The 15,284-nt window shown below is 39.1% G+C and overlaps 1 protein-coding gene and 3 pseudogenes across 1 annotated transcript; all 4 read left to right on the top strand.

Moving 5' to 3' along the window:
* The first annotated feature begins 619 nt into the window (after nucleotides 1–619).
* Nucleotides 620–7,549, top strand: LOC136278910 (histamine H2 receptor-like; annotated as a pseudogene).
* LOC131796719 (arginine and glutamate-rich protein 1-like) lies at nucleotides 5,313–6,433 on the top strand (annotated as a pseudogene).
* A 1,253-nt stretch (nucleotides 7,550–8,802) lies between the features above and the next one.
* LOC131796718 (octopamine receptor beta-2R-like) lies at nucleotides 8,803–9,770 on the top strand. The gene has a single exon (XM_059114322.2). It carries the CDS (start codon nucleotides 8,853–8,855, stop codon nucleotides 9,768–9,770), a length of 918 nt encoding a protein of 305 aa, XP_058970305.2. The 5' UTR covers nucleotides 8,803–8,852.
* Nucleotides 9,771–11,796: 2,026 nt separating this feature from the next.
* On the top strand, nucleotides 11,797–13,248 carry LOC131777835 (octopamine receptor beta-2R-like; annotated as a pseudogene).
* Nucleotides 13,249–15,284: the final 2,036 nt, after the last annotated feature.

The raw sequence follows: 15,284 nt of genomic DNA, 5'->3' as shown, positions 1-15,284 counted from the left end.
TGGAGTTAATGTTCTAGGCTTTCCCTTACTTACAGGAATTGACGTCATTTGGCTGGGAAGTGAAAAGAAGGAAAATGCGTCATAGGGAACCAAAACATTTACGACGTGGTGTGGGCATTTGAAAGTCACAACTTTCAATTTTTAAAACGTGGCGTGAAAAAAAATAGAATACGTGTTTATTCACTCGCTTGTGGTTGGGACGCATCCCAAAAAATAGAAATGTAATTAAAAATGTTTAGAATAAAAACGCTAAAGAAAACACATTTGTATATTGATTGCTCAGAAAATGGTTAGCTACTGAAGAACTCTCTCCCGAGTACCATGGTAAAAAGTGCTTCATATTTCACTGCTGAATGAACATGTCATCCAAAGGAAACACAGCATAAACTGAGAACACCATTAGGCCAGGATAGTGTATCTTTATTATTTTGCGCAAGATTAGTCCTTCGAAACGAAATTTCAATCGCATTTATTTCGAAAGCCGCACGTTTTCCAATTGTCAAATTTTGCAAATAGGCGACTTAAACAATAATATTTAATATGTGAGAAAATAAAAGCATTCCGAAAAGGTCAAGTTAGCCTCCGGTATCGCCTCATACCTGCCAATTGCCCTTTCGTTATGGGTAAGTCAGAGAAAATATAAGAAAGGGGGAGGGGGAGGGGGGGAGGTTTGATGTTACATGAAACTTTAACCAATGTAAATGGCAGGTGATTTTAACACCAACTCGACCAGAGAATTCTGGTTTATTTAGTGTTATTGCCAAATCGTTTAAAGAAAGTCGTTGAGTAGATTATAAATATGACGCAGCTTCAACGCCTTTAGTTTAACTACAGACAAATTTGTGCTCCCATCAGGTTTTCTGATACTTCCTCCTCCTCTAAAGAAAAGAGATGTTATTCGTACCAAACTATGAAGGAAGGTATGAATATATTTAATTGAGTCGTGTTGCACACGTTTGAATCAATTTTAAAAATGGTCACATTTTTGTTGCAACATATTCTGATGTTGTAAGATGTTGCGTAAGTTTGACCAGTTCCTTCAAAAAATCTCTTAACAAGATTTAACAATATTTCAAGATGTTGTGTTTAAAAGTTTTCTAGACGTAATGGACAGTTAAAATTTAACTTTTCTTCCAAACATATTTAGTCAATATACTAAAGAAAAGAAAACATTAAAAACATGTAACTTCAGTAGCTGAGTACTGAAAAGAAAAAGTTTCTCTTCTCGACTATGTGAATGACTTTTATTTCGAGCCACATTTTGAATCAGAAGTTCTGGTACTTGTTTGACTGCGTTAAAGCTGCATTCAAGTGGTTTTCAGTAAGGAATAATTCTGCCCGCAACAAGCCAGTGTTTGAGTTCGTGTCCACGTTTTCCGATGAAATCAGCCACAGTGAGAACAAGGAGCTCTAAAATCTGCTAGTTTTCTTAACGTTATGGGTGAAGCAGATAAAGGGGCAGAGGGGTTTTGTATTAAAAAGTTACATACGTAAATAACAGTTGGTTTAAACACCAACGCTCCGGACTAAGATATAATTTAGTGTTATCGCTGAGTATAACATGGTTTGACACAAATTTCAGTTTCTTGGCAAACTAATAAGCAATTTTATTAACAGGCTAATAACAAGTGTTAGTAAAAATGTTCCGTAGTCAAGGAACCACCACGCCGGGTGGTCCATTAGTTCGTTATTGAAAGTTATCTTCTGTATATTCACTTGAGTAAAGTCGCTCAAAAACCCCTTAATTGAAACCTGGTTTTGGATTCTTGGCTGGTCTCTTTTCATTGTAACCATAGCTGGAAATGGATTTACTATCTTCCTTGTTTGCAGACGTTGGCGGGTTCGAACTAAAACCGACGCATTTGTCGTTTCACTTGCTATGGTACATTTCTGTGTTGGGCTGAGTGCTGTTCGCCCACTTCAGTTTGCGAGACTGACAACTGGATGCAATCCTACAGCCCCTTTTGCCGACAGGGTGGATTATCTAAGGTGGCTGTTTACATATGCGTCTGTAACAAACTTATCTAGTCTAGTCCTGGATCCTTACATCGCTATTGTGAAGCCTCTCAAATACTTCTTGTTCATGACGTGCAAACGTGTTTCTCAGATGATTTTTATTTCCTGGGCACTTTTAGCCTTCGATGTTCTAATGTCGTTCGTTTTTAACGACAATCTTTCTCTTTTCTTAATTTCTTTTCGGATAACCATGATTTTCTTCGAGTTCCTACCGTGCTGTGGTCTTATCTCTTGATCTGGTTCAATGTTAGACATCTGTCAGCTGCAGCCCCCCGTCGGAAAAAAATTAGTATTATTCGGGCAAAACTGATGTACTATTCGGGCAAAGACACGGTAAAAAATATTTTATTATTTAATATCTCGATTTATTTGTTTTCATCCCGCAACTCGCCTAATCTTCTAACTGATCTCTGTACTAGTTTACAGGATGGCTGTTGCTACTCGGAGTTAGAAGATTGAGTTCTGCCGAGGGTCTGGGAGTGATAATCAAGACCGCGCTGGGACTGGAACTGCGTATGAGTTGACGGCCATGTTGATTTATGTCAGTTCTCGAGTGCATGTGCGTGTAATCTGGTGGATTGAAGTATGTCTTTGTTGAAGTCTCGTAAAAGATCATATCGATACCGTGTGAAATGTGAAGAATGCGAGGAAGAATTCGACTTCGACTATGTAGAAGCTCATTCCCGAATTGTTCACAGCGGCCGAAAAGTGAAATGTCTGCCAGTGGTAGAATCGTCACAGCTGAAATTAAGTCGTTTCTTCTCTAAAAGCAGTGCAGCATTCGAATCTCCAGGTCAGACACAGGAGGCACCGCTTGTTGGATGTAGTCCAGAGAGTGAACAACGTACTATTTCATCAACATACGAATCTGTTACAAATATCCAGCCAGATCCTGAATCAATCGACCAAGATTCACTTAAGCCTGATGCGTCAATGAGAGACGTCTAGGAACGTAAAGAGCCCAGTACCCCGATAGATAGAGGCATTCAATCAGATCTCGGAGGGATTGCTGAACTAGAGCCAAAGTCCTCCACATCACTTACGTTGACGACAATGGTGCGGAAACAACCTGTTTTACCCAAATATCCGGGAACCAAGTTCAGCAGTGAGTTTTTCACTAGCCTGACTGGTATAAAAAGTATCCATGGCTTAGTTACGATGTCAAAAAAGACGTGTGTGTATGTTTTTCCTGCATAGAGTTTGAAAAGGATGCATCTTTTGTTTTCAAGAATTGGAAGAAGCCATCAAAGTTAAAAAAACACAGCCAAAGTGAGAATCATGTAAGTTGCATGACTAAGTAACTGCAGTTCAAAGCAATGGAAAGAGAGAATAGCAGTGTTCTGCAGCAACTAAGCAATGCACATAAAGAGCAGGTCAAATTTAACAGGAAATATTTACAAGTGATAATCGAGTGCTTGATTTTCACTGCTATGCAAAATATTGTTGTTAGAGGCCACGAAGAAAGTCGAAACGATATCTGGGAAGTGTCAGATACAAACAGCGGAAAATTTCTCGAATTACTCCATTTACGATGCAAAGACTTGCCATGGCTACAGTCAAAACTCCAGGCGCAGCTCCAGTTGCATGCTCAGTGGACAACACCCACCATCCAAAATGAGCTACTTGCAATAGTGTCAGACCTTGTGCTTGAGAGAATCACCACAGAAGTAAGGAAGAGTGATTACTTTGGAGTCATCATGGATGAAACTTCAGACATCTGTAGAACCGAAGAGGTATCCTTGTGCCTCAGGTACGTCATCAATGGTGAGACAAAAGAAAATTTCGTCGGTTTCTTTGCCACTGCTTCTACGAAGGGGGAAGTTATGTACGAGCTCGCAAAAACAGCCATAAATAAGCTGGATTTAAGGTTGTAAAACATTATTGCCGAATGCTTTGATGGCGCTGCGAACATGAGAGGGATTCGCAAGAGCCTTGCTACGCGTACGAAGGAATGTTCACCTCTCGGAATATACGTACATTGTTATGGTCATCTTTTAAATTTGGCTCTTCAGGACACCATGACTGAAGTTGAAACTCTCCGTAATGCCCTCGGTACTATCCAGAGTCTTTAAAATTTCTTACACGGGAGTACCAAGCGCCATGCGTTATTCAAGGACATTGAAGTTCATGAAGAGGATGTTGCGCTTACATTAAAATCTTTGAGTACCACAAGATGGTCCTGTCGCTGGGCGGCGGTGAGGGCCGTGCTAGAGCAAGTGCCGAGGATAATGGAAGCCCTGGTCACTTTATCAAAGGACTGATGATGTTTTCGTTAAGACACTGAGCAATTGTCGCAATGAAGAGAGCTTCACTCAGATGTGGTCACATGCTGATGTTATAGCGAAAAAAATCAGAATAGGAATCGTGGGTACGAAATTTACCTTCAGAGATGCCAAGGTGCCTCGAACCAGACCATCACGCCGACTTCAGGGCCTTACTGGCGAGACACCTGCTGCAGCGAACGACAGCTCACAACAGACGGCAAAAGACCACTTTCGTATCACAGTTTATTACACAACTATTGACAAAGTCGTTAGTGAACTTCAATCAAGGTTTGAGGGCAATGACCAGGAGGTTTTGTGCGCATTGAGCGAAATCGTATTCAGCCATTCTCCAAGCATCAACAATATCCAAACTGTATCAAATTTCTATGGCGTGGATAGTGAAATGCTATCAGTTGAAAACTACGACTGCGGGGACCCATGCCAGAGAAGAAACGCAGCCGTAATGGTCAAAATGGTCTCCATGACATTTTACCCGTTCTATATAAAGTTGAAAGGTCTTTCAGCGCCCTTCACCACATCACGAAATTTTTAAGAGACACAATGGGACAAGACAGACTTAGCAGTATCGCCGTCATTAACATTGAAAGAAAGTATGCGAACAAGACAATGCAGAATGACATGAAAAGGATTATTGACATATTTGGGTCTCGAAGTAATCGTTCTTCATACTTCTTTTAGAGCTCAAATGCATGGGTACGCTTTATCTCTCACTTCTTGGTTTTGTATTTTAGAAATGTTGATCTCGATTTACCGAAAATATTTGCACTATTTTGAACGCCCTAGCTCTCAAGGTATGGCGAAGAAAACTTGACGTCGTGAAAGAATCGTCTTGTGCATCTGTGAGCAACAAGTTTCATTCGGGCAAATTATGTTCAGCCCCCCCCACCAAAATTTTCCCGTACGCCGATGATGTTAGATGTTGTTTATAAGAACGAACGAGCCGCCCGCATCTCAGTGAAATAACTCCGCTTTAATCATCGATATTAAGACCTTAAGATCCGAGGACGGCGGATGCCTACGACGGCGGGCGGAAGTTTGAATGCGTGTTTACCTACTTCCGGTAGCAGTTCCCCGTAAATTCCCGCCGTAGCTGTATTGTCTGCGACATCAAAACAACTAGTTTGCCGTTTCGTACAAAACGCGAGTTGATTACAGTGTTTTTATAAAATATCTTTTACAATTTTCGAATATTTTGCGCATTATGGAGTCAATAACATTTAATTCGTTTACCTATTCTTCTGGGACCTGATTTTCGAGAAAAAAAATGTTTTCTTTCTTCTCCACTAAACAGGTCATGGCTGCAACTGACACGAGTGCTAAGAAGATTGCTCAGTAAGTTCTCTTATTCTCTCTTCTTCACGTTTTTAACAATGAATGTGGTGAAACTCAACACGAATTACGCTTAGTAAATGATAAACAACAAGACGACAATATTCTTTGTCAGGAGATTCTCGTTCTTGAACCATTCAAGGAAAAGAAGGGAAGCAATGCACGGGGCCAAATTTGGGATAAAATAGCGAACAATCTGAACAGCCTTCAACATCCCCAGTTCAGGGTGACGAAGCGATCTGTCAGAGAACGATATACGCTTTTGAGCAACAAATTTATAGCAAAGATGCGAGATGAAGAAAAGGCAAGTGGAATAGATATAGATTTGAGTGACATTGAAAAAACACTTGAGGGGATAGTAGAAAAAGAAGCTGTGGTTGAAGAAATAGCGCAAAATAACAAAAAGAAAGTCAATTGTGCCAAAGTAGCGGAAATGAGATACAGAGCTCTAGAGAACCTCAGTAGGTCACAGAAAAGACAAAGGAAAGATGAGGTAGAGAATGAAACAGCAGCAAGAGTAAAACGTCGAAGAAGTGGTAGTGACACGGTGGCATATTTGCGAGAAAAGAAGGATCTCGTGCAGAAATGGAAAATGGAAGAAATGCAGCTACAGAAGCAGCGACTAGAGGCTGAAAGCGAGAAGAAGGAGCAGTCCAAAAAGCAACATCAGGATTTGATGCAGGTCATGCAGCAGCAAACTAAACAGCAACAAGAACAATGTGCAAAATTTTCAGAAGATGTTCACGCTAATGCAACAGCAGCAGTCTCAAATTATAATAAAACTTCTAGAAAAACAAAACTAACTCATGGCCTGATTTTGTGCTGTGCAAGATGAATGTAGGTTTCAGCAATTTCAGGCATATGTTTCTTGATTTTGTTTTGTACACTTGCTTTTATTTTATTGTTAGGTTTTCCATGTTATATCAGCTTCATGTTCAGACTTTTTGATTCAAATAAACTTGATTAAAGACTTAATGTTACAGACACTGGACGTTTTGTGCTCCTGGGTTCAGGAGTGTATCATTCCACTGAGTTATTCTGTGATCATGTTCAGATAAATTTATCTACCACAAGGCTGGAAGTCATAATTAGCTCTGGAACTGGGCGGCTGAATCGTGGAATTAAATCACTGAGTCTACATGGGTAGGCAAACCTTCGAAGTGCGATACACAACCCTTCAATTCCATCGCATATTGTTCCTTGTTGACATGTAATGTAGTTAGGAAGATGTAGGGCCTCAGAAAGGACGGGAAGGTCACTCTTACAAAAACGAAACTCGGATAAACACTCATTGTCATCTATATCATTTAAATCAAATTTCCCATAACTTTCATAAGGAAAATCTGGGTTTTTGGATGTGTTAACGTCACAAGAAGAAAGAAGAAGGAACTCGTCCTCTTATATATCGCCATCATCAAAACTTTGCAGAAGAATGTTACGAATCTCTCTAAAGGAGGCCATGACTGAAGTACTTTATGATAAAAATCGAAAATATGTAAACAATGCCGCCCGCGCCTTCGACTTGGTCTCTTAAGGATTTTTCGCGCCTCACGACGGCATCCTCTTCCCAGTCCCCCTCGGTCATCACAGCCGTCGTAGACATCCGCCGTCCTCGGATCTTAAGGTCCTCAGTTGCTCAAAAACGGGGAGAAGTCGGCTGTGAAAGTGTTGGCCATTGTTATTGTCCTGTTCCTTGTTTGTTCCGCATGTTATCTGCGGTGTAGTCTTATATACATAATGAAAGACAAACAACCATGTAAATTCAAATTGCCTCTGTTAGTTTTAAACTCTGCCATCAACCAATTGCTTACGCTCTGTTTAAGAGAAACAAAAAAGAGGAAGCAAAACGATGCATTTGCTGCGTGATCTGAAAGAAAAGAAACAACATTGAACCACTTAATGACTCGCATACAATATAAGTAGTCTAATTTTAGACAAAATGTTTTGGGTGAAGCACAAAATAAAGTGTTTCTACTTGTGCTATATTTGAATAAAGCTGCTTTGCTGGGCTAAATTACAAATGAAGGAGTTCTAGCGTTGATGCCAGTTAACATCAAATAGTTTTAGAAAAACAGTTCAAAATTCTTCAGTGTTGAATCTTTAAATCTTAATAAACAAACCCGAGAGGGAATTTAATAGTTATCACCAAAAACCGTTTTCCAGAAATTAACAGTGAAAATTACGTATACATGATGTGTATGTACAAAATTAGTTCATCTGTCAGGTTTTTTTTTTCCTGTTGAACCTAAGAGGTTTTAATTTAATTAAACTCGTAAATTACCATTTTTCTCTTCTTAATCCTTGAGTTGAAACGCGTATCGTTGAAATGCGATTCGTATTTGACGAATCAAGAAGGCCATCCATTGCTCCGCAGAAGATTTTGAGACATAATATATAATAGATGCCGTTTCTTAAGTGATGAGCAGCGTTAGGCCTGCCATGAAAGTGATGGCTATTGTTATAGGCTTCTTTTGAGATTAGCTTTGGGGAGTAAATCTCTCTCTATTTAATAACCACTCTATTCCATTCTATTGATGTCACTTGAGATCAGCTGGTTCACTGGTAGAAACAGTTGTACCCTGGCAACAAGCAAATGTCAAAGTTTGCTACGTTTAACCCTTAAACTCCAATAACTGACCAGCGTCAAATGGTTCCTTACAGCATCACCATTGAGTCAAAGTAAGGTCTTGATAATCGGAGGGGAGCGAACGTTGACTAAAGAAGCTCTTGATTGATAGACAAATCTTCTTGTCATGACCGTAGAAAATTTATAGAGAAGAGTGTGGCGAGTGTTCATACAAATGTTATGGTTCGATGTGTCTATTTTTTAGGACCTGACAATGTCCTTAATCGAAACAGCTTGTCAAATCTAGCTATCCCTTTCCGTTTTACCAAAATATCAAGTTAACGCCAACATGGTAATTTGAGCAATTTTCAAAATTTAATAAAGAAGTAATCACGAATGTTTCCCCCGAGCGTGTTTCTCTTATGATCAGTTTACTTCCTGCATTTCATGACTTATCAATCAAGGAATGGAGGCTGTTGACCTTCAATAAGAACGGCGAGAATTCAGGCTGGTTAATCAAGGAGACGGGGGACTTTACACAAGACAAAATCACCAGGTGTTTTCAAATAATTTGCGAATTGTTTATGTTAGCTCCGCACCGGAAGTTTTATCCTCTCGACGTTATTTATGTAGGGCCGGCCACTTGGAATAGCAATATGGAAACATGGTTTTGGATTGTTGGCTGGTCTCTTTCCATCCTGACCATGACTGGAAATGGATTTATTATCTTCCTTGTCTGCAGAAGACGGCGGCTTCGCACCAAAACCAACGCATTTATATTTTCTCTTGCAGTGGCTGACTTCTGTGCTGGGTTGAGTGCCTTCCCTCCGCTTTTCCTCTGCGACGCGATAACTGGATGCGACCCAAAGGCTTTCCTTGCGAGCGGAGTGGATTATTTAAGGTGGCTGTTCATGTACGCGTCCGTGACAAACTTATGCTGTTTAGTCCTGGAGCGTTACGTTGCAGTTGTGAAGCCTTTAAGGTATTTGACTTTTATGACGCGAAGACGTGTTTTCCAGATGATCTTTATCTCCTGGACCATTGCAGTGGTTATCGTCTTGGCTTTTATACTAAACTGGCTTGTTTTTAGTGAGGGTCTGTTGTTTAAAGTGCTGATATCGATTCTAATGTTTTTTTTAGAATTCTTACCGTGCTGCGGTCTAATTTTCTGCTTTGGATCAATATACTATGTTATTTATAAGCACGAAAGAGCCGCCCATATCCTAGCAAAACAACTGCGCTTTAACCAGCGATTTTTGTTCAGAGTCCAGGAGAAGTCTGCTGTAAAAATAATGGCAATTGTTATCGGCTTGTTTCTTGTAGCTTATTCGTTAGCTTTGCGATGTAGCTTTATTTACATTTTGAAAGACGAAAAACCGTGTGATGATCAAGAATATAAAATACCCCTTCTTGCATTAAACTCCGCCATTAACCCCGTCGCTTACGCTATCTTCAAGAGAGACATAAACATGGAGGTAACACGATATATTTGCTGTTTCATATGTAAAAAAAGGAATCACATTGAGCCCATTAATGAAAACAACTCTTTCATCTTACGCAGCTATAATGCATAGCACGTCAAATCAGAACTAAAAACCTTGGATGAACTTGTCGTCAACCAGAAATATTCAGTTACCTATTATCAATCTTTCCACCTGCAGTTAGCAATCGATAACTAAATTATGAAATTAATATCATGTTTAAGGATTTGCGTACGGTGTTTGTATGATGAAAAGAGTAGATCAGGCACATAATGGTCAAAAAAGATTCTTTTAGTCTCATCTATTCTTGCCTATTCTCGTTCCTTTTAATCTCTTTTCTTTTCTCTAATTATGCTAATCTGTTTGTTTTATTTTATAGTTTTGCATGCCAGTCTTTGAGTCAGTCAGTCGGTCAATCACTCAGTTAGTCAATCAGTCAGTCGGTTTATTAGTCACCCAGTCCACCTGCCAGTAAATCAGTCAGTCAGGGTATTCATTCAGTCAATCTAGTATTATCAACTGAGTTGATAATGTAAATTGGCCCCCGTAAAGAGTTTTGAAGCTAATGTTTCGAGCGTTAGCCCTTCGTCAGAGCGAATGGAGGAATTTTAGGTGGTGTGTATGTTTTTATGAAGACAAAAGGAGCTAAGCTATTGGCGTAAATATGGCGATGGGGAGGCAATATTATCATGTTTACGCCATTAGCGTAGCTTCCTTTTTCTGCATATAAACACACACAACCCTCAATTCCTCCATTGGCTCTGACGAAGGACTAAAGTTAGAAATATCAGCTTTAAAATTCGTCATGGTGGCCAATTTCCGTTATGAACTCAATTGATAATACTTAATTACCCCGTTGTACTTTGCCACCGACGCAGCACCACAGTTTCTCTATAATTAGAAACCTACCTCTTACTCATTCAGTGTGTCCGCCTGTCAGTTCATCAGTCAATCACTCAGTTAATCAGTCAGTCGATCAGGGTTTTCAGTCGTATGTACCATTATGAATCGCGTGGGGCAATAAAATTTAACCTGATCCCCATAAAGCTTTGTAATATTTTTATGCTCCCTTTTCACTGCCACTTTAATTTGCAGTCAATTTCCTATAGTCCCCCTCTTTATACTTTCTTGGCGACGACTGATGTCTCCCTCCGTTTTCTCATGAAAACCACTTGATCCCCCAAACCCTCCAAAATTCCCTCTTCCATCCCACCCAGGTGATAAATAATGACTGGTCCCCAAGAAAAATTTCATTTTCACGTTCAAGTCTATTTGAAGGCCTCATTTGAAGATCTCTTCGATGCAACACACATGTAGTGTGAAAGGAGTAAAGTTTGAAAGTAAAGTTAGAGATTGATTCGCATAACTGTGTGATCTCATTGCGGTTCCTGTGGCATAAAGTGATAATGAGTGCCGCTATTCCCCCCCCCCCCCCCAATTGATGGAATCAAGAAGTCGGTGAATCAATACTTTCACTTGTCTTAGCGCTCATCAATCTGTTTTCTAGACGTAAAGAACAGTTAAAACTTTTTTTTTCAAACATATTGTGTCAATATATTAAGGATGTACAAAGGAAAGGAAACATTAACAGTAGCTGAGTACTTAAAGGTGAGTGTTTCTGCTCTGGACTAGATATATGAATAACTTTTATTCCGAGCCACATTTTGGGTCAGAAGTTCTGGTACTTGTTTGAATTCGTGTCCACGTTTTCCGTTAAAATCAGCCACATTGAGAGCAGGGCGTTCTAAAATCTGCTAGTTATCTTTACGTTATGGGTGAAGCAGATAAAGGGGCAGGAGAGGTTTTGTATTAAATATATAACTTTACATACGTAATTGGCAGCCGATTTAAACGCCAACGCGCTGGACTAAGATACAATTTAGTGTTATCGCTGAGTATGACATGGTTTGACACATGCTCCAGTTTGTCGGCAAACAAATTTAGCATTGTAATAAGATATGTGCTTACTGTTCGTCGTGGTGTAAGATAGGAGATGAACTTTGTTTGTTTGTCTCACGATAGAGTCACTTTTGATGTAGATCGCGACGTTTCGACTGCAATACTGCTAATCTTCATCAGGCGATGAGTCGATTGTTTACGTGTCGCTATTTGTAGCACGTTGGTATACTGTTATTGGTGCATTTTGATCTTCATTATTATTCCGGTTGTTAGATGGTGTTTCCATGAACAAAGTCCATCTCCCAAATTTAGCATTTTAACAGGCTCGAGCCAGGTGTCAGTAAAAATGGTCCTTAGTCAAGGAACTACCACGGCGGGTCTTCGATCAGTTTTTTATCGAAAGTTATCTTCTGTATTTTCACTTGAGTAACGTCACTAAAAAACTCCCTAATGGAAACCTGGTTTTGGATTCTTGGCTGGTCTCTTTCCATCGTAACCATAGCTGGAAATGGATTTATCATTTTCCTTGTTTGTAGACGACGGCGGCTTCGAACTAAAACCAACGCGTTTGTCGTTTCACTTGCTGTGGCAGATTTCTGTGTTGGGCTGAGTGCCGTTCCCCCACTTTTTGTCTGCGAGAAGACAACGGGATGCGATCCTGAAGCCTTTTTTGCCGACGGGGTGGATTATCTAAGGTGGCTGTTTACATATGCGTCTGCAACAAACTTATGTAGTTTAGTCCTGGATCGCTACATAGCTGTTGTGAAGCCTCTCAAATACATATTGTTCATGACGCGCAGACGTGTTTCTCACTGATTTTTATTTCCTGGGCACTTTTAATTCTTATTTTTTTCGATGTTCTCATATGGCTCGTTTTTAACGACAATCGTTCTCTTTTCTTGATTTCCTCTTGGATAATCATGATTTTTTTCGAGTTCCTGCCGTGTTGTGGTCTTATCTTTTGCTTTGGTTTAATGTTTCGTGTAGTTTATAAACACAGTAAAGCCGCTCGTATCCTAACTAAGCAACTCCGCTTTAATCAACGATTTTTGTTCAAAAGCTGGGAGATGTCTGCTGTGAAAGTGATGGGAATTGTTATAGGCCTCTTTACTCTTACTCACACGTTTTCTTTGCGATGCAGTCTAGTACATATCCTGAAGAACAAACAGTCATGTGATGATAAAGAATATAAAATACCTCTCCTCGTTTTAAACTCTGCCATAAACCCTGTTGCTTACGCTTTCTTCAAGAGGGACATAAAAGAGGAGGTGGAAAGACGCATTTGCTGTGTGGTCTTGAAGAAGAGAAACAACATTGAACCACTTAATGATTCAAGACTTTTTCCAAATTAATAGTTTAGATCATAACGTCAAACACGCATCTCGTTTGGTACAAAGTAATGTTGTTAAACCATAACAAGATTCACTCTGTAGTGCTTACAATTTATGCAAATCAAACAGATATGCACTATTCCAAGCTAAAATGAAAATGAGATATTGTTTTGACGTCAACTGGGATCAGCTGGTTTTCTAGAAGAAACTGTCTCTAGTAAACGAGAAACTTTTGAACTTCTTTATTAAACTCTTTAACCTTAAAACCGGCTAGAATCTAGGAAATGATCGCTAACCAAATCATTTTGATTGATAAAAAAATTATCCTTGTTAGGGAGAATATTCATACTAACAGTTAGTGTAGAAGATTAACTCTGATGGGAAGCAAGACCGAATGAGGACAAAGGGCGAGTGTTATTATGATTTAAACAGACAAAATGCAAGAAGAAGGTAAAGATTTTGTGCTAGATATGCAATTTTAATAAAGGCAGACAGCAGCTGATTTGGACTACACCCCTGCAACTAAAATGCGAACGTTTATAAATGCTAAAAGAAAAAACTGAAGAATAAACTTCTACATCTCCAGTGACAGGTGTATTGTTGTCAGCATTTTGAATTTGTTGTTTTCTAGATCTAAGATGACAAAAGAGGCAGTTATGAACTGTCTACTGATAACTCCTCCGCAAACTGTAGCTATTCTTCTGTTTTCATTTCTCTCATGGCCATCTTTTTTTTCATTTTGAAGTAAAATCAAGTTTTTCGCACAACATGGGAAATTTTTCGCGTATCAGGAAATATGAGCTAATAAATATGCTCTAGCTTTTGTAAATGTAAAAAAATTAAAAAAGGCAAAAAATTAAAACATATTACACAGCGTGCACAACTCTTTCAAGCTCTGAAGAATTGCATTATAACTTTCCTATCATCATTTCATCATTATCACATTGAACAAACTTGGCTGTTGTGTTGTTTGGTTATGGATCGCTACATTGCTGTTGTAAAGCCGTTGAAGTACTTAACGATAATGAAGCGCTGCCGAGTTTCCCACATGCCTTTTTTCTTGGGCGAGCTCGATTGCCATTATTATCCCTTTTGTACTGAATTGGCTCGTTTTTGATAACAACCATTTTCTTCTCTCGCTACGGTTGTGGAACTTCTTAGCAAAACAGCTCCACTTCAATCATCACGTTTTATTCAAAAGCGAGCAGAAGTCTGCCGTGAAAATAATGGCAGTTGTTATTGATTTGTTACTTTTAGCTAATTCGTGCTCTTTGCGATGTAGTCTTGTATATCTTTTCTATACAGAGGAAGGTCCGTGTAATTATCAAGAATATAAAATACCTCTTATTGTTTCATCTCTGCCATTAACCCTGTTGCTTACGCTCTGTTCATAAGAGACATAGGAGAAGAAGTAAAACGACGCATTCGCTGTACGCGTGTGATCTGAAAAAAGTCACATAACTTTGTACTACTCTTTCAAAGAGCTCAGAATCATATTGGTCCATCGATATTGAGGATAGGGTATTTTGGCGGCTATCACTATATACTTAGTGGATGAGGTCAAAGAAAAGGATGGAATAATTTTATCAAGAGCGAGCTTTGGCTGAATAAAACTTTTTCTTGTATTTTAAGATTAAAACACATCCCATTGTACATGGATTTGTATTGCCAAACCACTCTAACAACTGATTAATTTTAGGATTATATGTTATGCTAAATTTCACATGAACGAGATCTAGTCTTATATCAATTGAAATCAAGTGCTCTTTTGTCCGTTTAAAGTGCCAGCCGTTCACTCGCTCTTTTGTGACAAGAAGCCCTTGCGATAACGAAGTATTTAAAGGTTATCATGTAGTTTAATAATTATCTCTCCGCCCGTAGTAAAGAGGATACGACTCAACAGGGCGGAAGAGTTTCACATTAGGTATGTACACGATGCAAAAGGTGCGAATCGGACTTAAAGTAGGCATCGCTGCGACGACAATAAAATTTTATTGGCGTTGTGTCAAAATTTCCTCCAGAAGTTCGCTGCACATCACATGAGCTTGACGCAACTCGCCCATATTAGCATTTCTGACAGGTCGCTTTATATTCTTTCTGACCATCACGAAAAGGCTGGTTTAAATTAAACGCAAGAAATAGATTTTTGTCCGAATTGATAACTTTCTATTTGGATCGATCATAACGCAATACAAGCATTCCCTATTATATTAATTAATGTTTATAAGCAGGGAACAAGTTGTATAGTTTTAGGATTCAAATTATTGGGTAAAGCTCAAAATGAAATGTTATACTCGTGTTTTATTTAAATAAAGTTGTATCGCTGAGAAAAAAATGCAAATGAATAAGTTCTAGTGTCGATGTCAATTGAGATCAG

The sequence above is a fragment of the Pocillopora verrucosa genome, chromosome 1, assembly GCF_036669915.1.
Source record: "Pocillopora verrucosa isolate sample1 chromosome 1, ASM3666991v2, whole genome shotgun sequence".
Classification (NCBI taxonomy): Eukaryota; Metazoa; Cnidaria; class Anthozoa; order Scleractinia; family Pocilloporidae; genus Pocillopora; species Pocillopora verrucosa.
This window is presented reverse-complemented; position numbering and strand designations above follow the sequence as displayed.

Bases quoted from the DNA above. Each gene is read 5' to 3' on its own strand.
- LOC131796718 (XM_059114322.2), top strand. From the start codon at position 8,853: ATGGAAACATGGTTTTGGATTGTTGGCTGGTCTCTTTCCATCCTGACC.